General features: G+C 29.1%; 2 protein-coding genes across 3 annotated transcripts; both read left to right on the top strand.

The window, feature by feature from the left end:
- Positions 1-100: 100 nt before the first annotated feature.
- LOC103573204 (odorant receptor 13a-like) lies at positions 101-2,843 on the top strand. The gene is made up of 6 exons (XM_008552178.1): positions 101-553; positions 854-1,137; positions 1,205-1,304; positions 2,357-2,461; positions 2,558-2,707; positions 2,787-2,843. The coding sequence occupies exons 1-6, from the start codon at positions 101-103 to the stop codon at positions 2,841-2,843; spliced, it is 1,149 nt and encodes a 382-aa protein (XP_008550400.1).
- Positions 2,844-3,367: 524 nt separating this feature from the next.
- On the top strand, positions 3,368-21,194 carry LOC103573205 (uncharacterized). 2 transcript variants are annotated; one of them, XM_008552180.3, is made up of 8 exons: positions 3,368-3,656; positions 4,768-5,068; positions 6,126-6,220; positions 11,738-11,844; positions 13,950-14,239; positions 14,374-14,551; positions 16,341-16,510; positions 16,584-21,194. In XM_008552180.3, the coding sequence occupies exons 1-8, from the start codon at positions 3,610-3,612 to the stop codon at positions 20,922-20,924; spliced, it is 5,529 nt and encodes a 1,842-aa protein (XP_008550402.1). In that variant the 5' UTR covers positions 3,368-3,609; the 3' UTR covers positions 20,925-21,194. The 2 variants fall into 2 exon arrangements, with proteins under 2 accessions (XP_008550402.1, XP_008550401.1); XM_008552179.3 differs by having other exon boundaries at positions 14,368-14,551.
- Positions 21,195-21,756: the final 562 nt, after the last annotated feature.

The raw sequence follows: 21,756 nt of genomic DNA, 5'->3' as shown, positions 1-21,756 counted from the left end.
AGGGTGAAACATAAGTTACATAGCTTATAACGTGTAGCCAGTGAAACAAGACATTGGTCAAGAGTCTATGAAATAGAAAGCTATTTGTAAAATAAAGAATATGGTGACTGTTGATGAATATGAAGAAATGATGAAGCCAATTAAAATGGTTAATCGACTGATTTCGATATGGCCATTGGAAGATAACGATGATTCAATTTTGTCACGATTGAGAATTTTTCATCGAATTTCGATGTTTATTTTGATTGGAATACAAACAGTTGCTGTAACTACTGATATTATTCATCACTGGGGTAGTATGAAAGAAGTTACTGAATGTGCTTTGATTGCAACAGCTTTTTATCTTTGCTTGTTACGGCTTACGGTTTACACTATTCACGATAAAGATTTACAAACGGCAGTCCAAATAATGAAAAACGATTGGATTAAATCTGCTGGAGAAGATGAGTTAACACTTCAAGAAAAGTGTTTGCCAATAATTAAATTAGCTAAATTTTTTATCATGACTGTGTATTCGACAATCGGCTTGTTTATGGTTGCACCAATTTTAGAAGTAAGTCCTTTGTGTATTTTTTTTCCTCACGTACATTAAGTAACTAATCCACGGGTTTTTTTACGCGAGTGTGAGTATGGAATTTGACAGCTTATACTAAAGGCAAAGGCAACTTTTGTTTTCATCAGTCATGAAGATTATTTTTTAAATTTAATGGTCGGAAAATAAGACGATTTACGACAACGAAATAAGTATTGATGTTGATTGCATTTACCTTCGGTTCACGCTATCATACTCACACTCGTGCTGAATTGCTCGATAGCAATGAATCGGTTACACAAAAATACTATTTTGAAATAGGTAAAAATTCTTGGAATAGAAGAAAAAAAGTTACCTTTTCGCGGTTATTTTTTTGAAAATCAAACAATTGCCCCAGCATACGGAGGTCTCTATCTGTTGGGAGTTACAGCAGGGGGTTTTGGAGGAAGTATGATTGCCGGAGCAACAACTCTTAATCTTATACTTGTGATGCACGGAGCGGCAAAATTTATGGTTGTGCGGAAAAACCTTGAAAGTTTAAAAAGCAATAGTGAGAATTCTATAACTTTCAATGATTGTGTGCAAAGACATCAAGATGCGATTTTGTATTTAGATTAAATTAAATCGTCTTGATTTTAATAATCATTAAATAATTTTAATATTTATCGATAGGTTTGCAGAACGAGTTGAAAACACAATAAATATCCTTGTATTAGGACAGTTTGTGATTAGTACTGGCCTTGTTTGTTTCGCTGGTTTCCAAATCACAGAAGTAAGTAACAGAAATAGTTACAGGTAAAAATGATTATTTTTATTATATCATGAACTGAAAAAATTAAATATCGATAACTACACGGGCCAGTCCTACAGTTTTTCACTGTCTTCGAATGCCATAGGCTCTTGAAACACCGTAACACTGATGTTTTCTAAACGCTACTTTATTAAAAAAATCCCTGTGGGATTGCATGGGAACCCATAGGAATCCATATAGGAAAGTATGGATTTATGTAAGAATCCATGTACGAAACCATGGGTATCTGGATTCTCATGCATGAACTTTACATAGGAAACTGCGGATACCTGAATTTCCATATGAGAACCCATGTAAGAAACCATGTATATCTGGATTCTCATTGTATAAATCCATCAAGGAAACTGGGTATACCTCGATGCCCGTACAGAAAATCCATATAAAAAAAGATGGGTACCTGGGTCCCCATATAAGAAATTCATATAGGAATCTGGATTTCTATATAAGCAATTTCTATAGAATCCGGGGTATTTAGATTTCTTTGTCTATCATTTACTAACACGCATATATGAAAAAAAAAACAGAGTAATATTCTATTGGCAGGATATTTTTTAACAAAAAATTGATTATTTGATGCTCTTTATATCAGTATTTGTAAGAAGTTATTGATTTATCAATTAATTCAAGAAGTTTTACATCTTTATATAAATTACTAATAATTTTAATAAAACATTAAATTAGGAATCGTACAAAGTTATTGTATTCCAGAAGAGTTTATGGAAACGCTTACGCTTTTTCTAGTATTTGTATCGATGCCGTGACACTTTCTGTTAATTTTCCTAATTCCTAATCCATACAAGATTCCCATATGGATTCAGCATGGTGTGAATTTCCATAGGAACCCATGTGAGAATCAATATTGGAGTCTATCCTGGATTCGTATAGGAAACCATATGGGAATTCATCCGAAAACACTATATAGGAACTCACCTAGGAATATAGGCTAGATTTCCATATGGATTTTTCCATAGGGTATATATGTACCTAGCTTCAAATAAAAAATTTTATTATAGATGGCAGAAGATAGAGGACAACTTATGAAGTATACTTCATTTCTCAATTCGGCAATTTTCGAACTTTTTTTGTTCAGTTACAGTGGAAATGAATTATTAACTGAGGTGAGCGAATCATTCAATTACACAAGCTTTTTGTTTGATAAGAAAAAAAATGCCTTTTTACATTTATATAAAAAAAAATAATATAATTTAAATCAGAGTGACGCTATCAGTCAATCCTGTTATGCATCAAACTGGATAGGAACAAGCTTTGCAAAAAGCATGCAAATAGTAATGACTCGTTCTCTATCTCCCTGTAAAATCACAGCTGCTAAATTTTATGACATGTCTTTGGCTAATTTTTCATCGGTATACATATTTCAATTTTTTCATTGTGTCTGTTACTGAATTCATAAATTCATAAAACATCTTTAAATTTGGTTTTTAGATTCTCAGTTCTTCATTCTCATATTTAACAGTTTTACGAACCATGGAAGCAGAATAAATTTACAAATGTACAAGTTAATTGCCATTTAACAATACACATTTATATACTAATGCATTAATATACATTATAAATATCAGTGTCATAGTATTGTATTTTAAAAATACTAGATGTAAAATATTATTAATTCATCAAAAAAGTTGCTAATAAAAATAAATGAAAAATGTTTAAATATTTTTAGACTTAGCTTAATATTAATTGAATTTTTTTTTTAGAATGCAAGAAACTCAAATCATTTAGTGAAATCTTATACAATTATAAATAAATATAATTTTTTTGCTATTTCTTTGTAATGTAATCATTGAAGAAAAAAATTTTAATCGACAATTGTATAGTTACAGTGAAAAATAATAAAATAATTCGACTTAGAAATTATATTTGGTATAATTACAGGAAATTAGATTAAAAATAAATTTAAAAAAAGACATTTTTCAGTTGTTTAGGGTGGGGCGATCCATAAGACGACTTTGGTCTCGGGACCGACTTGAGAGTATTTTAATCATCTAGTACAACACGTGCAGCTATTCGGTGAACCCATATTCGACACTACTCGGCTTGCTTATATTTACTATTTTATTTTACAGAGTTAATATTTAAAAGTCGTTAAGTGTGAACAAATAATAAGTTTTTAAAGTGATTGAGTTTTAACATCTGGCAGGTGTTAAAAAATAAAAAACTTTATTTTTAAGATGTACTTTTTAAAATATTAAGTGATAAAATAAGGCAATGTAGAAGTTTTTATAGCGACCCTTAAGTAGGAGTCCAAATGGCAAATATTAAAGTGGCTGTAAGAGTAAGACCGATCTCCAACAGGTAAGTTATGATAGAAATTTTTTTCAGCTATTAACGATAAAATATGAGACTGCATTAATCTATATTATTTGTAAATTTATTATCCAAATAATTATAATTACTAAATTTATAGCATACATTTGTATACCTTAATGGACTAGAGAATAAAATGAATGCTCAAAATGCACTGACTCACATGGCTAAGATGAAGATAAAACAACAAACTCGGGGATTCTTACGTTCTAAAATACGAGTTTGGCTAAAATTAGACCTCCATTGAAAGTAGACTGGAGTTGAAGCCAGTAACAAATGTGGTGACACTAAAATAAGGACTACGATAACTTTTAAATTTCTTGGGTCTCTAAAAAAGATTCAGTCATTTTTAGAACAAATACATATGACAGTAACATTTGACAGCTGGTTACTAGTTTTTTATTTTTCATTTCTCATAACATTTTAGTTTTGTAGAAGTTTTTTTTTAGTTCTGAGATTTTCTGATGGTTTGATTAACTAAGTTTTTAAGGAAATAAAAAATTATTAATGGGTTCATAAAATAATGAAATATTTTTAATTTAAAGATTGTCTAAAGTAAAAGTGAAAGTAGAAAAAAACATTGCGATGGCCCACTAGTCAGTAGTTTAATGACTCCAACAGGAATAGCAAGAAACGAATGCTTAGTTTAGAATAACACCCTAGTTTGTGAGCTCATGAAGATTTGGTTCGTTTATTATACTCGAAGCTGCTTTATACTTATACTCACGATTAAAATGAGAAAAGAGAACACAAAAGAAAATGATAAAATAGTTAAACAAACCGAATTGCTGACTAATTTTATACGTGATATAAGATTTAATTTTACAGATAATTTAGTTAATGATACATAAAATTATTTATATTTTTATAACTATTTTTAAAAAATTTGAGATACCCGGCACTTATTTGTGCATTTTTTTTTTAATGATTCTACGCAAATTTAATCCCGAATCATATTTCTTTTTTAAATTTAGACGTACATTTTTCTACTCGTTAAAAATGTGAAATAACTATAATTTTTTAAGGGTATCCTATTTTGCATGAAAATGATTTTTTTATTTTCAATGGCAATTAAAATTCTTTTTCTTTTTCATTACAGAGAAATAAATGTGACAGGAGCGGAAATAGTTGTTCATACAGAGCCACAAAAAATTTCTCTGACAAATCTTAAAGTTTCGTCAAGCAAAACCGCTGACAGCCGGACTCGCATTAAGAGATACAGTTTTGATTACTGTTTCGATTCTTCCGATCCAACTGCTGATAATTATGCAAGCCAAGAAAAAATTTATGATACACTTGGAAATTCGGTTATTGATGCTCTATTCATCGGATATAATTCTTGTGTCGTTGCATATGGACAAAGTGCGTCAGGAAAAACTTTTACAATGATGGGAGTCAAAGTAAGTTTATGATCTTGGACTCTTTCAGAATCCAGAGTAGAATCAATCGAAAGACGATTACAGACCATGCTAATTATTACGAGCTATTGGCTTGAAATAAATCGTAGTCCGTTTTAAGGACGAGAACATCTTATTTCAACCTGACAAACCGAATAAAAAAAATCCAAATATCTAATTGCTATAGTTAATTAGAATGCCTTTGATTGGATTTTTTTTATAATAATGATGTCGGATTAGAATTTGTTATTAACTTTAAATAATTATAAAAAATTAATTTAGTATATGACTCAGAAGGAAATATATATTTAAGTGATCAAATATCTGCTGATATAAAATCACAGTTTTGGTCCGTCGATAATAAATTATTTTATGATAACAATATTTAAAATTTGAATGCCTTTAGATCTTGTTAAAATATATTTATTTTCAACTGATCGTGTATACGATAGCGAATTGAAGATAAGCGCATTTGTTTTCAGTGATGGAAATACTCTATTCAAACTTAGTCTTCCTTTGAAACGATAATATGGCATTTATTAGATATTAATTTATGAAATAAATAATGAGCTGAACTATTCTAATTAGTGATGCTAATAATTGTCAATGTTAATTAATATGTCATCATCGATATCAAAGTAGCTCTTTTCGACTAGATTTATTGGCATTTAAACTTGAAGCTTCAATCCAGATAATCATGAAATATATAGTGAGGCTGAAGACAAAACTTGCGATATTTAGCCCCTCACAGCATAATATATCATTGACGAAGCTATCAAGCTCAACGAGCTTTCACATTTTAATTGATAGTCATTCAAATACAGTGATCACATGTAGTAATTTCATCACACGCTAGAAGTAATTTATAACTGATACTTGGTATCAAAATTTATTTAAACCATTTTTTACTATAAAGACACTATAAAAAAATATTTCGATAACTTTTTCGAACAGATTCATAGAATTTATGAGGCAATAAGTGATCAATTCAATAATATTTCATCCTGATTCTATGATACGATTAGTAAAAAGAATATAATCATGAGAAATTTTTTTGCAGGATGATCCAGGATTGATACCAAGAATCTGCAGTGGTTTGTTTACTCGAGCGGCTGAAGAAATAGAAAATGGAAGAAAGCTTCATATATTTGTCAGGTAATGAAAGCTCATTTAAAAATAATAATAACGCCATCAAAGTGCTAACACCACATAATAACGATAACTGTGAGAAATTCAATGCTGTTCTCGTGTCGATTTCTGGGTATTCATGGACACGCACGAATCTCGTACAACGTACTTCTATAAATGTGTAAAATTATACCTCCCACAATTGAGGAGCGAATTGCACTAGAGCTTCAGTAGCTCTTGGCACCTGTTCTCGGTCAAGGTTTTACTGTTTCCTCCGTGCCATTCATCGTATATCTATATATGCATATAAGTATATCATTTTACTTTTAATCAAAGTAATTTTATTGTGTCATATTTGATTCTTTGATTAAAATTACTTCATGCTTTTATAATAAAAAAATACGTATTTACTTCTTCATAAGTAGTAAGAAATGAATCAAGAATTTGAAGACGTAACCATTGCTTCAAATCTTCATTTGACATCAAATTATTATCCATGTTTTAATTGAATTATAAATTGTTCTTTTTTTAATTTACTGGAAAATTACAATCTATCCTATAAGACATTAATTGATTTGAATGCCTTAAAACTTTATTGATAAAAAACTATTCAGTGATGTTCTCTAATTCTGACAGGAATTTTATTTATATGAAGCATTACGAGAGATCTAACAGTTTGGTTCTTTTTAGTCGCTTAAAATCTAAGCTACGATCCAGTAGTTCAGTTCCTCGTTTATTCGGGAGTTGAGTCAATCTTGTGTGATGTCTGGTGCTATAACACTGTACTTCTTTCTTGACGGTCATTATATGAAAGCCTATGCAGAGTATTGTTGGATACATACCAGGGTGCGTTAACTATTGTTCTTAATGCCTTTGACTGGAATTGTTTAACAATTTCCAGGATGTTGTTACTTGCCGTGTCCCAGAGTTGGATCCCGTAGATCCAGATCGTTTTGATTTTGAATAAATTATAAATGATCAACATTTATTTATTTATTTAGATATAGAATATCTTCAGCAGTATAAAAGAAGTAAAAATATAAAGTTTTTATGGCACTATGTTGTTGATTGGAGTATGAAGTACAAATATGTTTGGTGGTATAAATAAGTAAAAAAAAAAAAACTACATAAATGATCTATAATATGAGTATTGTAAATCAGGTATCAGACCAAAGAATATATGTATAATATAGAATGGTGGTGGAATGGTGAGACGCGCGCGAGACCTTCGCGAGGCGTTCCGGTGGCCTCGATGTGTCTAAGCTCACAGTACCTCGTGACTCGCAATCCTAGACGGACGCAAGCTCATTGAACCGTGGTAAGGATTCCCGCTCTTTGCAGTGTATCACGCTCTCATTTTCATCGCAATATATTTATATTTAATTGCAGTGGCCATTCCGATTATAGTGAATACATATGCATGTTTATTAATTTTATTTTGTTATTTAATTATTCACTTGAAATTCATTAAACTAGATAATATAAGGATTTTAAATACTCATTTGACGCAATATCATTGTAAAAATATATGTAGAATTTTCATAAATAGATATTCAATAAATACATCTTTATTGTTTTAAAAAATGATCAAAACTCATAAAATTATTCTATAATGTTTCGATATTAACAAAATTTATTGATGCTATTAATAGAATTTAAAATAAATAATAATGTAATTTTGTTTATATTGATGGAAATTTGGATTTGAGAATGATTTATTAAAAGTAAAAAATGATAGTGTGGAGATCAGAAATTTTTATGAAAAATTTAAACTACAGATGCGCAATGTTTTCTTCTTAGTGATTGCATGTCAAACATCAAGCAGTTGGTAAAAATAGCAGCTAATGAATTTATGACTGCGATTAAATGATAAAAGTTTTCACACCAAGTTTAACGCATTGCTGTTTTATTTAGAAGTGTTGAATTATAAAAGTTTCATATAACTTATGATTAAAGAGTTTAAGATTATTTCAAACAAATAATATCAAATGTTTCTTCGTTAATTCCAGTTTAGTATTAAATATAATAATTTTTTTAAACTCAATATTAACGAAAAACTTTGTAATCTAATGTTGAAATGCTTTAATCTTAAGTTGAAACGAAAGAAAAATTTTTAAAATAAAAATCAGATTTTTTCTGACTATTCTTGTACTTTGGGGAAAAAAAGTTGAGAAGAATATGAAGTTAAATATTGCTCAATGTATATAAATTCCAGCAAATAAATATTTAGTGGTATCAGAAATCACATCAATGTTTTGTGGACTAGATAATAACATCACTCCAACATAGTATTACGTACTTGTAACTTTAAAATGTTGTTTAACACTCTTGAAGAGCAGTAACAATGAAACAAACTTCTTACGTAACTTAAACTTTTCCAATTTAGTCTAACAAAATGTATACATTTCATTTCATCAACCACTTAGTTTGTGAACAATTACACAATAAATTTCAAAACTTCAGTTATAAGTATAATTTATCTTCAAATTATGTGCAGTCAACCAGGCTAACTTTGGCCTATCAAGTTAAAATTTTCCGCCCCAAAAAATAATATTTAGGCAGGACGATTTTTTTTTTTATACATGTAATCAACAGACGGCTCAAAATATCGGAAAATCCGATTTGATGATAACATTGAAGTCATGAATATTTTTAAGAGGGGTCCAAAATACTCTGGCAGGGTAAAAGTTACTAGATTGGCTGCATATTTTTCAATATATATTTATGAAATAATATTTTTGTTAAAAATTACATTTAATGAAGAAAAAAAAATAAAGAATTAAAAAAACTAATTGGTTAATTGTTTATTTAAAACAAAAAAAAATTACAACTTGAGAATGAATATTTAAAAGCAATTTATCACTTTCAAGTATTCAGAGACTAATTACTTAGTAATGGTTATCAAAAAACGAATTCTCAAGTTTTAAGTAGAAAAAAGTTTTAAGTACGAGGATTAATTTAATTTTTAACTTTGAATGACATTAAGTCGTATGGCTTTGAATATTTTAATAGAAACTAGTTAAATATATTTCGTTAATGACTAAAACGAAAAAACGTAATAAATATAATCGGAAGCTATTAAATTTTATTTAAATATTTTTGTAATTAATAAAGGATTACGTTGATACTTTTTATAATTTTTTTTTAATGGGAAAATGTAAATTTAATCGATAAAATGCATTAGAAAAAAATAAAAGCATTAAACCTTGATCAAAAATAAATTTTTACTGGCAAAAGAGATAAGAGATGTTTACAGCTAGAATAAATTTAAACAAAAAAAAGTGAAGAATAAAATCCACAGCTTACACTGTTAAATTTATGGCCCATTAACTAGTTGGGAAAGAGATTTTCAGAAAGTTTTCCCAAACAGAAAGTTCCCATCACGGCATTGCATTATCACATGTTTGTTTTTCGCTTATCTGTTAGGTTATTGTTATGCGTGAAGCTATCTGCGATAGAGAGCGCGTGTATTTGAGCAGGGAATATTGAATTATTGTTTGGAAAATAATCTATTGATGCTACTGAAAATGTTTACAAATGATGCGATTTAAAAACACTAAATAATATTAAAAAAGATCAATATTAATTGAAAGTAAACAATTTTTTTTCTCAATTTTCGTTTCTGAAAATTGATGAAAAAAGTTACAGTTCCTTTGAAATTGATTCAAATTAGATGCATAATTGACATTGAAAAATATAAAATTTTCACTTTTCTTGAAATAAAACAATAAAATATAAGCAAAGTCGAATAGTTAATCGATGAAGCAACGACCAAACATGTCGGACTAGTGGCTCATACATCTGCTGAATGAGGACGTTCGATCAGTTGCACGGCTGAAGTGCGCTTGAAAATAAATCGTGGTGTGATAAATTTTTATGAATCAACAGATATTTATGACAACCTTCGTGCGCGAGTATGATTGTACAAGTCGTTAAATTTGATAACACATTGAGATTTAATAAAAAAAAAAAATCTTTCCTGCATACCGAAACTATAAATTTGGAAAGAGACAATTTCCAAATTTATCTCCTATAATGACCGTTAATAAATTTTTTGGCTATTGTTATAAAAAAATTTTTATTTACTTTCACTTTATCAATTGAGTTTATGCATCAAATCAGCGGTCAGTTAAAATACTTATTTGAATCTGACAGAACCCGGATTGAAAAAAAAAAAATTGAAAAAATTAAAAATGATAAAATTTGAATTCTTTTCAAAACTTCTGAATACTTTAAATACTTTTCAATTCCTTCTCTTACGGAACTCTTACGGAACATTGTAAATTATTTTCAATTCTTTTTTTTTAATCTGGGAAACCACGAGCTATTATTTTGGTTTCAAAATTTTTATGGATTATCTATTAATTTAAAGCAAATTATGATTTTTAACGTGTATTTTAATTGAAATAAACATTTCACTCTGAGAAAAACTTGAAAATGTTTTTATGCATAAAATATAAAGCTATTTTATAGCAGTATGCAATATCAATAATAATAATTTTCACAATCGTGTTTTGAATGAATGTAATATTCGAACAATCAATAATACATTTGACTAGTATTTTACTCCTTTTTCTCCTGTCAAATCACTGTTCCTTCGCGCCGAATCGATTCTTATTTTGTAGGTCTGCACCTAATATCTGTCAGACACGAACTTAGTGTTGTACAACCAGTATGCCGTCACATTTATTTTTCTCTCCTCGAATTTATGAAGATTTAAATTACTTATTCCCAACAGCATTAGTTAATTATTATACACACCATTAATAAAATGAATGAAGTCATCCAAGTTGATAATAAGCCTAATTCAGTTAAATGTTCATTACCACAATTATAATTAATTATTTTCAGCTAATTAATTTTAAATAATTTCTAACTGATTTCTACTAAATCAATTTTTGAAATTAAATTGACAAGACTAAATTTTTATTTTTAGTAATTAATCGATGTAATATTTTGTTTATTTATATTATAAATTTATGAACATATTTACTGATATTTATTGGAGATAAAACTTATAATCAATTATGAAGATATTAATTACACTATTGATTATTACTTAGTCATTTTTCTCTAATAGATACCCAGTTAAATAAATATAAAACAAAATATTTTAAAAAATAGTTACTGCAAATGTAGAACGAACATGAAACGAGACAATATTGAAAGTCAATATACTTGAATTTGAATGATAAGATTGAATACATAATTTACGGAATTCGTTTTTCTAGATTTAGAGACCGATAATTTGTAGATATGCATGCATGAAATAATTCACAATATGATTTCATATTTTTATTTGTAAGACGGATATAATCGATTGACCTATAGTTACATTCCATTAACCTGATAGCTTATTTACTGCGATTATGTATTCATAAAATGTAATAAAAGATTGAATAGGTTTTTAATCTGATAAAATAATAATTAATTTGATAGAAAATTGCTAGTAAATAATTCAATATGAATTACAAATTCATATGATACATTTTTTTTACTATCTATTTTACGGAAGCAATAATTTTATTTTGTTTTTTATTTTAGTTACCTAGAGGTTTACAATGAACGAGTCAGAGATCTTCTCGAACCTTCAACAAGTCCAAATAACTTAAGAGTTCGAGAGCATCCACGATCAGGTCCTTACGTTCAAGGTATAATTGAATCTTCTTTTTTAATATCCTCTAGTTAACACACTTACATAGTTACTTTTTTTAAGAATTTTATTTCGAAACCAAAAAGATATTAAATAAAAAATTGCGGTTCTTATTTATTTAAAAAAAAAGTTTTAACGTCTTTATCAAAATAATAAAGTGGTAAAAATTTGTGAATTTCGGTGACTAAAATTGATTCCTGCACTGTAAAAAATTCCCATTAAATTTTACTATGGGTGCATTGTAACACCGGACCATAAGAAAACTGGTACAAAATTTACAAGTATCCCATAGTAAACGTATGTGCATAGGTCCCAATTGTGTTGTCTGCGCATATCGTTTACTATGGGATACTTGTAAATTTTGTACCAGTTTTCTTATGGTCCGGTGTTACAATACGCCCATAGTAAAATTTGTTGGAAATTTTTCACAGTGTGAATGTTGAAAAAATACTTTTTCCAAAAATTCAATTTTTATTATTGTTGAATTTACTTCTACATTGCAAAAAACCGGGTTAAGTCCAGGCGGTGAAGGTGTTAGAATTTGGTGTAAAATTTCATCACCGAAAGCGGTGTTAAAATACCACCGTCACCGGTGTTAATATTCTTTACCGGTATTAAAATTTTCAATGTTGAAAACATTTAATTTTGTGAATATTTTTACTTACTCGATCACTATACAGCTAGACAATCTTTTTTATTAATTAATTAAATTACTGGTGATTGAAATAGTGGGCATAAAATTATGTATTTAAATAAATTACGTAGGGGAGAGTGGGGTCGATTGAACCACGGGGCAATTGAACCAGTAAGCTTAAAAAATCGAAAAAAATATAAAAATAAGTCGTCCTCATAGAATTATATTTCAATACACTAAACCTCAGTCTGACCAAAATTTTGAACCAATATGATGATTTACTTTTAAAAAATTCAAGTTTTTGTGTTTTTAGGCATCTGAACTTTGTTTTTCAGCTCTTGACAAATTGTTCAATAATTTTTTAATTTTCAAATGTAATCTTAAAAATTTTTTTGTAATAGCTTCTTACATATATTAGTCATAAATTTCAAACTTTACTTCTAGTAAAATAGTTCTTGAATATTTTTTTTTTAAACTAATTATTTCAATAAAATCATATGGGGTTAATTGAACCAGTACTCTCGGGGACGGTTGAACCACACGAATCACACTGTGAGCATCAGATATGCTCGCGGATCTTGACAAAATGTGAAAAGAAGCTAAACTAACCAAGAAAAAAAATAATTATATTGACAGAAGTTTTTAAAGTGATTGTTTTAACATATAATGTTATATAAAATAATAAATATTATTAGAAGTGTTGTAATTTTAGTTTTAAGCTGTAATGAATAGTAAATTATTCATTAAAGTCATTCGTTTGTGGTTCTAATACTCTTGGTTCAATTGTCCCCGACTAGTGGTTCAATTGCCCCCGCAAAGGAGACGATTGAACCATTTGATGCAGTTGTACAATTTCGTATTTATTGAAAATTTTTATCATTTGTCAAGTTATGTGCTTACGAGAAATGATAGTCTATATAATGAATTTTAATTTCGTCAAAAAAAAAAATATCTTTTTGCTTTTATTCATATAAAAAAAAAATGTCAAAGTATTTTTGGTTCAATTGACCCCACTTTCCCCTATAACATAAATAATTATTTAAACCAGTACACAGCAAAATTGAAGTTTCCTCCAGATAATATTCATTGAATATTATATTTTTTAATGTAATGCATTTTTTTTTCTAATTTCTATGGAATTTTTTTGTTACACTGATTTTACACCGATTTAACAACAGTATTTTAACAACGCCAAATTATACCGCCTACACCGGTGTTATTTCCTTTTAAAACCGCTCTTTTTACAGTGTATATATATACAAATGACATGCATTAGTATAAATCCATAGTTTGAAAAATTATTAACTTAAATTTTCATGCAGCGTTTTTCAAATATTCGACTTGAAAAATAAAAGAAACATTTATTTTTACGAAAAAGTGCTTTGAGTTATGATTATTATTAGGGTATTTTTATTTTTCATGAAAAGTTTAATTATTTAAATTGACAAAAAAAAAATATTTTTTCAAAGGACTGAGCCAACATTCAGTTGAAACTTTGAGTTCATTAATGTCTCGCGTCGAAGAGGGTACAAAAGCCCGTAAAACAGCTTCAACTTTACAGAATCACACAAGCAGCCGCAGTCACGCATTACTCACACTCTCGTTGGAATCCAGCGATAGTGCGGTTTCCGGACAAGTTATTTTAAAAGCCTCGGGGGCATCACGGAAAACGGATTTTTCTCGTGGCTGTAAATTACACTTGGTCGACCTGGCGGGCAGTGAAAATTCAGCTGCCTGTGCTGGAATAAATCGTCTAAAAGTGAGCAATGCATTTAAAATATTACATACCTATTCATTTAATTATTTCATTTATAATTAATTATAAATGATAATTTTAAATTGTAACTTAATATTGACTATATATCAGTATTTTTATGTTGGTTTAAGTCACAGGAAGGAGCCAATATTAATAAAAGCTTAGTTGCTTTGGGTAATGTAATATCTGCATTAGCGGAAAGAAGCTCTGCGTCTATAAATTCCGGAAGGAAATTTATCCCCTATAGGGATTCAACTCTCACCTGGTTACTTAAAGATTCTTTGGGCGGAAATGCAACGACAATTATGCTGGCGAGTGAGTAAAATAAATTTTATCCTGCCCAAATTTTAATAAAACAACTAAAATTTTTCTATTTCAATTTATAGCCCCATTATCGATACATTCATTAAATTGAATTGTAATTTCTGGAAAGTTGTAAATTATCTACACTCACATTTTGAATAATAATAATATGTTTTGTTTGATAAAACTAAATATTTAATATTAAAGAGACCGCTACTTTTTGAACGACCAAAATTGCGCGCATCAAAATATAAAGTTTGATTTTTTTTTGTTTTTTTATGTATATTATATAGTATTTAAATAATTATCTTTACAGATGTTCGATGCTGACTTTTTACTCCTTTAAATTCAGAGAATCGATGGTTACGAATCCTTCCCATACACTTTTTTGACATGGGTTACTTAATTGAAATGTGATATTTATTACGAGGGTCAGAAAATTTTGACGTAGATAATAGGCGACATATATTTCTATACGAAAAAAAAGAACTGTTGTTGCAACAGGAATAGGTTCTGTAGCATGAGTTTGTTGCTGCAACAGGACCCGTCTTGTTACAGCTACAAGATCAGTTCCGTTGCAGCTACAGATATATTCCTGCTCACACGGAAAACGATCTATCCGGGAATATGTGCCGGCAAATTAGCATACATACGATAATACTAAAGATATAAGCCGGATATATACTATTTTGTCGGGATATATATTTTTTCGGGCGAGTATCTTAACAGGAATAGACCTTTGGCTGCAATAGAACTGATCTTGTAACTGTAACAAGGTGAGTCCTGATGCAGCAACAAGGCAAGTCCTAGCTGTAGCTGTAACAGAACTAATTCCTGTTATCAGTTTTTGCGATAAATTTACGTAAGAATCGAAAAAAAAAAAAACCTGATTTGAAAAATATTTAAACAAATAAATAGATAGATATTCTTGTTCAGAGTAAAATTTAATAATCAATTTATAGTAATTTTTAACAAGTAGCGGTCCCTTTAACAATAAATAACTAAATTATTAATAATAATACAAATACTTTGTTATAAATTTCGATAAAAATTATTTAAACACTTTTCCAGACTTACTATGATGGGCTGGTTAAAATTCAATAATCATCATAGAGCATATTTCCGGGATCGGTAAATAGTAGAAACAGAAATGGTAGTTGTAGGCTTATCGTATAATGTAAAAAAAAAATTAAGCAAAAATTGGTAATTTACTCTTCAAATTCATAAACTTTTTTTTATCGTATATAAAAAAAGTAGATTACATTGTTTACAAACAAAGTGGAAGGCTTTATATCAAACTCGTGGGAGTATATCAACTAAACACGCGAAGTATTCGATATCAAGTTTTCCATTCTATATTTAACATTTTTAACAATATATTGCAATTTTTAAATTTAACATGTAAGTAATAAAAAATAACTAATCAGTAACAAAACATTGTTTTAAATGATAAATTTGTATCAATACCGTGTTATTACTAACAGTCATAATTTTAAAAAATTATGCCAATTATTATAAATTGCTAAGGTATAATTCAATAGATATTTTTAAATTGAATTTTTGAATAAGTCAATAGTAGATAAATTTTTATATGGCACGAAAAAATTAGCAGTAGTTACAGTTGCGAGCTGAGTAGTAAATACACTTACATAATTACGTAGCAATTAAGTAGTTTGAAGTAAAAAAGAAAAAATAATAATAATAATAAAATATTAAAAATGTGTAATAAAAATATTGATTTAGCCATAAATTTTTATTAAAAAATAATGGTTAATTTTTATGACCTAATTTAATTTTACAGCGATATCGCCAGCTAGTGGGAGCTATAACGAAACGTCACACACTTTACGGTTCGCACAAAGGGCACAAAGCGTTATTAATAAGCCAGTTATTAACGAGGATCCGGTAACTAAAATAATACGTGAACTTCAGTCAGAAGTATCACGACTTAAAGCTCTCCTTGCCGAAAAGGTAATAAATTTCTTATAAATATTGTAAATAAAAATAGTACTTGTTTAAAGTAATTGATTGAATTGTTTTACAGAACGATCCGTTAACTGATTGCAAGTCTTTGTGCATTTGTCAAAGGAATCCTGATCAGACAGTTGAGCAAACAAATTTAAATACCAGATGTGTGTCAACATCAACATCACAATCACCGATAGAATTAAATTCTCTTTCGAAATTCCCTTACTCTTTGAGACGATACAGTTTTGATGATGGTTTAAGACTAAGATGTGACTCACTAAATGCATTACGACAATTTGGATCGCTAGAATTTGTTCCAGCCACAAATAATTCACAAACTTTACAAGTTTCGGCAAGTTATAATAGAGCTAAAGTATCTGAATTAATCGATGATGATGATCAAGCCGATGAACCAGTCTTTGTTGATATACCGACTTTGGTTGCTGTTCTTATTAAGCCCGACACAAGCGTTCAAGTAGACACTCATCAAATTGAGGAAATTTCAAGTGATAGTGTTCTTGAAGATACTGTTGATACTGAATTTAATCAGGACGTTGAACATCACTTTGCAAATTTAGTCGAAGATCGAGTTGAAAGTAATTCAACTGATTCTGTTAAATCTTTATCAGTATTTAAAGAAATCACAGATAATTCTAATAAACAGCCTAGTTCACTTGATACACGGTATCCGAATTTGAAAATTCTTACAGAAAAGCCGTTGAAAAATAATAAATTACAAAAACAGTATTCAGTTGATTCAAATTTCGATTCGCAAGCATCATCTGTTTCAAAAATTTTACAAAAATACATTTCTAATGTTTCCAGAAAAGTTCCTAAAGACTATGATTTTCCTCGAATTTTATCAACTGATTCAGAGGCACAAGCTAATTCTCAAGAAGAAAAATCTGAAGAACTACTTCATGCCAGCGAAGATGATGATCTAAAAGAAAATAAAAATCTTGAAAAGAATCCAGACAGTCGAGGAAATGAAAAATCAACGAAAGAACTACACAATCCAAAGGCTTGTATTCAGAGAAAGCAAAGTATTGATGGTTTGAAGAGAAAAACAAGCAAAGATAGCAGCTGTAGTAGTTTGAAGGACGAACAATTATTTATAACTGGAACCTCAAAAGATTCTTTGAAACGGAAAAATTCATTAGATCCAGAAGAATTGCAACCGAGACCACATACGATAATACAGCGCGCACGCAGAGCTGAAATAGTTGCTGCAGTTACAGAAAGGCTCTACGCGAGCAAGAAGACACCTGAGGACAGCAATACGGCATCAACGCCAGCCTCGGATAATCGCTCACCAGAGAATTCTGAAATAAAACTTGCCTCGGTGACGAGGATGCGACTTCAAGAAATCTCAAGAAAAATGTTAGCCAAACGCCGACGTATTTGTGTTGATACCCAAACAGATATTTCATCTACTGTCCGTGTACGAGAAATTGGAATTTTAGTTAAAGAACCCAAAATAATTCGTAAAGACGTTGCTGTTCTTACTGATCGTCACGAGGATTTCGATAAATTGCTGCCATGTAGCACTCCTGTATTAAGAATAAAAGAAATGTCAACGTCTACAACAGAATCACCACCTCCCAAACCAATTATTCTATTTAAAGATGCTTGTAATTTAACTGATGATTACAATTATGACTACGATGCTATTTATTCACACCACCCAGACTCAGGTATTGTGTCAGATGATACTCATACGTACGCTGAAAGTAATCTATCAAGTACAGGTATTTCAGACTTTTGTTCCGACATTGAAAAAAGGCCAGTTGATAGTGTTAAAATGAATGATAGCTCAGTAAATACTAATGTTGTTGAGGAAATAGTTGACACTTGTGCTCAAACGACACCTGAAGATTTACATCATCAACAAACACTGAATAATAAATGTTGTACGTCAAAACAATGTAATGATAATATAATCAAGCAAGTAAATCGTAAAAAAAATCAAGATTGCTGTCAACCAATTTTAGTAAATCCTCGTCTTTGTAAACAGCCAGTCGTCTTGAATGAACACTGTCATATCGCAGAAGAAGCTCTAAGTAAAACACACAAATGCGCTCAAGAATCATCATCGTGTAATGGAGATAATCATGAAAAAAACATTATTTCTATTTCAGTACCTGATACAATCAATATTACTATTGAATCTTCAAATATTTCCGAATCAAAGCTTAGATTATTTGATAATAATAAAGAACTTAAAGTTAAAAATGCTGAAGTTCAAACAGACAAAAGAGATATCAATGAAATCGGTACTTTAACTGATATTAATATCAGCGGAATACATGTTAAAGATTCGTGGACGAGTTCACGGAGTAATAGTCATGCAGATACTAAAACATTTAGGATTGAAAATATATTTCAAGACCCACATGATACTGTTGCCAAATCTTTAAAAGTCAAAAGCTATTCTGATGAAGCTCATTGTTCTATTGTTTATCCTGAAAAAACATCGTTTGCAGAAACTAACAAAGAAGATGATGCTTATCATAATTGTAAAACATCCTTAAGTTCATTAGAATCAAGAAGAAAGTCATTGACCAGTGAGTGGCTTAGAAATCGTAATACTTGGTCCACTCAAAAATACAACTGTAACCTGGATCCGCAAACAAATGCAGAACCAGTGTCTTTACCTCCAGAAATTAATTGTAACTCGAAATTTACGGGGCAATTAAAAAATATTCCGGAAGTTCTTTCATGGAAAGATTTACATAATAGTCAATCCAAAAATGATGACACCAAAAAATTGAACCGGTCTCAATCGATTGTTAAAGATCATAAAACGTCAAATAGTATAACACTAAAAAGCTTAGAAATTGATGGAAATATACGTTACCCTACAAAAATTAGGCATAATTACAGAGATATTTATGAGCAAGATATTAACTTTTCAGATGATAGCCTCGATTTTAAAGAAAAGCAAAGAAATTCGATTTCTAATGAAATTAAAGCATCAGAATTAAATCGTGAAATGAAAGATAATTTTAATGATAATGCATGTCCTCCGGATATTGTTGTGCATGCGAAAAAAGATACTATTGATCCGTTAACATTTTCAGATAATATTATTCTAGATGATTTCGATGATAAGTATATCGAGTTACCAAAAAAAATAGGGATACGATTTAACGAAATACCTACGCAAGAAATTAAATCAATTTTTTACCATGTTCCTTTAATACCCATTGTATTTTCTCAAAACGAAATGGAAAACCTCCAAAATAAAAGTAATGCAGATAATTTCGAAGCTGCTACCGCTTTACCGAAGCCAATTATGAAAAATAATAAGAACATTTCAAAAACGGCACGTTCTGTAAGAATTAATGCAAATGAATATCGGTCAGATTCAGATTGCAAGAAAGTTAGCTTTGTTATGTCCGAAAATTTTTCAAATATGAGTGACACTGAACGCGAAAATGCACGCGGGATCAAAAATGGAAAACGGAATCTTTTTGAAGAATATCTTGAAGAAGCTATAGTTTTCATGCGCAACATCAATTTAATAAATTCAGATGAAAAATCGGATAGTACATTATTATCTAATCGCGGAAGTAATAATTTCAAGTACGATGAAACCTGTGATTCGAAGCACAAAAAAGTAATTCATCATACAAACGATGATTTCGATTTAAAACCCGATTGCTGTGAAGAAAAACGTTCAAATAATTTAGAAAATTTTGGACAATTTTCAAAACCTGATAAATCTGCTGAGACTAAATCTCATTTAGCCAAATTCAGTTCAGATAATGTAAATAGTAGTTCGTCATCGTGTTCAAGATTACGAAGTTTTTCAAGTGTTGATGACCTTCATTGGGACCACAAGCTTAAAAACAACGCTTACTCTAGGAGTGATTGCTATAATAGTAAATTTAGCAGAGTTATTGATGATGACAAATACTTTTATCAGTTACCTAATCCAGGTACCAATAAAGTTCATACAAATATTGACAATGCAACAGAAATAAATTCATCAGATTTAAAAAACTATAGTAATCATGGAAGAATACGAAATAATAATGCGCCTAAAGTAAAGAAACGTAGTCGTTCAGAATTTTCTGTAAGACCTAAAACAGATTGTAGCTTTAATAAAAAAGTTGTTACATTTGATGAAAATAATTTACATTTACATAAAAAATTAACGAATAATGAAAGTTCTCTTATTGCGAAAGGAAGAAAATCACTAGCGCATCCACGTTGTAGTATATCAAAATACGACTCTGCGAATGAAAATTCAAGCTCCAATGAAGCACTTTCTAATTTTATGGAGTCGATTGACGAAGCGTCGAGATTTAAAGATAAAATTAGATTTCCTTGTAGTCCAAGATTAAAGTTTTTACAATTACTCAGCGAGAGACGTAAAATTGTTGAGGATACCCGTAATACCAGTATTTCTTGAGCTGATTTTTTAAAGTCGTAAGTTGAAAGAAAAATAATTTATAAAATCAAGTCATCAATAAGACAAAAAAAATATTTTTTTGCATGCAAATAATGACATAATTTTTTATAATTAAGTAAATCGTGCAGTACTCAAAAACATTTCAAGTAATTGGTTTAGAGCATGTAGGAAAAATACAACTTAAATCAATTCAATGAATGTATAATATCAAACACCAAATGGGAAATGTTTTTAAAAAAAATCAACAAAGATTTAAATGAATGTATAATATTGATAGAGTAAATATTAAAAATAATAACAATATAAATGAAAGTAAAACATCAAGAATAAGTACGATAAAATATATGAAATATTTTATTTTATCGTATTAATTCGGTATATACTTATATTTTTGTATATTATTAAATTGGTAGTAATTATTGAAATAAAACAAGTACCAAAAGTAATTAAAACTGTTCATAACAAAAAATTTAACTTTTAGAAAAGTAATTATTCAAACTTATTATTAATTAATAATCTTTGTTGATAATTAATCATACGCACATTTAAGACAGTAATTACTTTTACCAAAAAATAATTGAGTTCAATTTAAAAAGTACATTATTGTATTAATTTTTCTACAAGCAATTAATTTTTTATGCTAGTAGTAATTATATTGCAATTAAAAAACACTTTGAGTAAGAAAAAAAATTGAATTATCTTGCACAGAGCAATTAATGAAAAATAATTATGTACGTTATTTATTAATAAAAATTTAATTTTTATATGAAAAAAAAAGTGATAATAATTTTTTTGACAGGAATAGAGAAAAAAAATTGATAGATAGCTTACT

This window comes from Microplitis demolitor, chromosome 8 (assembly GCF_026212275.2).
Source record: "Microplitis demolitor isolate Queensland-Clemson2020A chromosome 8, iyMicDemo2.1a, whole genome shotgun sequence".
Taxonomy (NCBI): domain Eukaryota; kingdom Metazoa; phylum Arthropoda; class Insecta; order Hymenoptera; family Braconidae; genus Microplitis; species Microplitis demolitor.
The sequence above is the reverse complement of the archived record's forward strand: the minus strand, read 5'-3'. Positions and strand labels throughout refer to the sequence as shown.

Coding starts and splice junctions, on each gene's coding strand:
- LOC103573204 (XM_008552178.1), top strand. CDS start 101: ATGGTGACTGTTGATGAATATGAAGAAATGATGAAGCCAATTAAAATG. Junction 1,138..1,204: donor AGACATCAAGATGCGATTTT/GTATTTAGATTA, acceptor ATTTATCGATAG/GTTTGCAGAACGAGTTGAAA. Junction 1,305..2,356: donor CTGGTTTCCAAATCACAGAA/GTAAGTAACAGA, acceptor ATTTTATTATAG/ATGGCAGAAGATAGAGGACA.
- LOC103573205 (XM_008552179.3), top strand. CDS start 3,610: ATGGCAAATATTAAAGTGGCTGTAAGAGTAAGACCGATCTCCAACAG. Junction 14,240..14,367: donor CTGGAATAAATCGTCTAAAA/GTGAGCAATGCA, acceptor TGTTGGTTTAAG/TCACAGGAAGGAGCCAATAT. Junction 14,552..16,340: donor AACGACAATTATGCTGGCGA/GTGAGTAAAATA, acceptor TTAATTTTACAG/CGATATCGCCAGCTAGTGGG.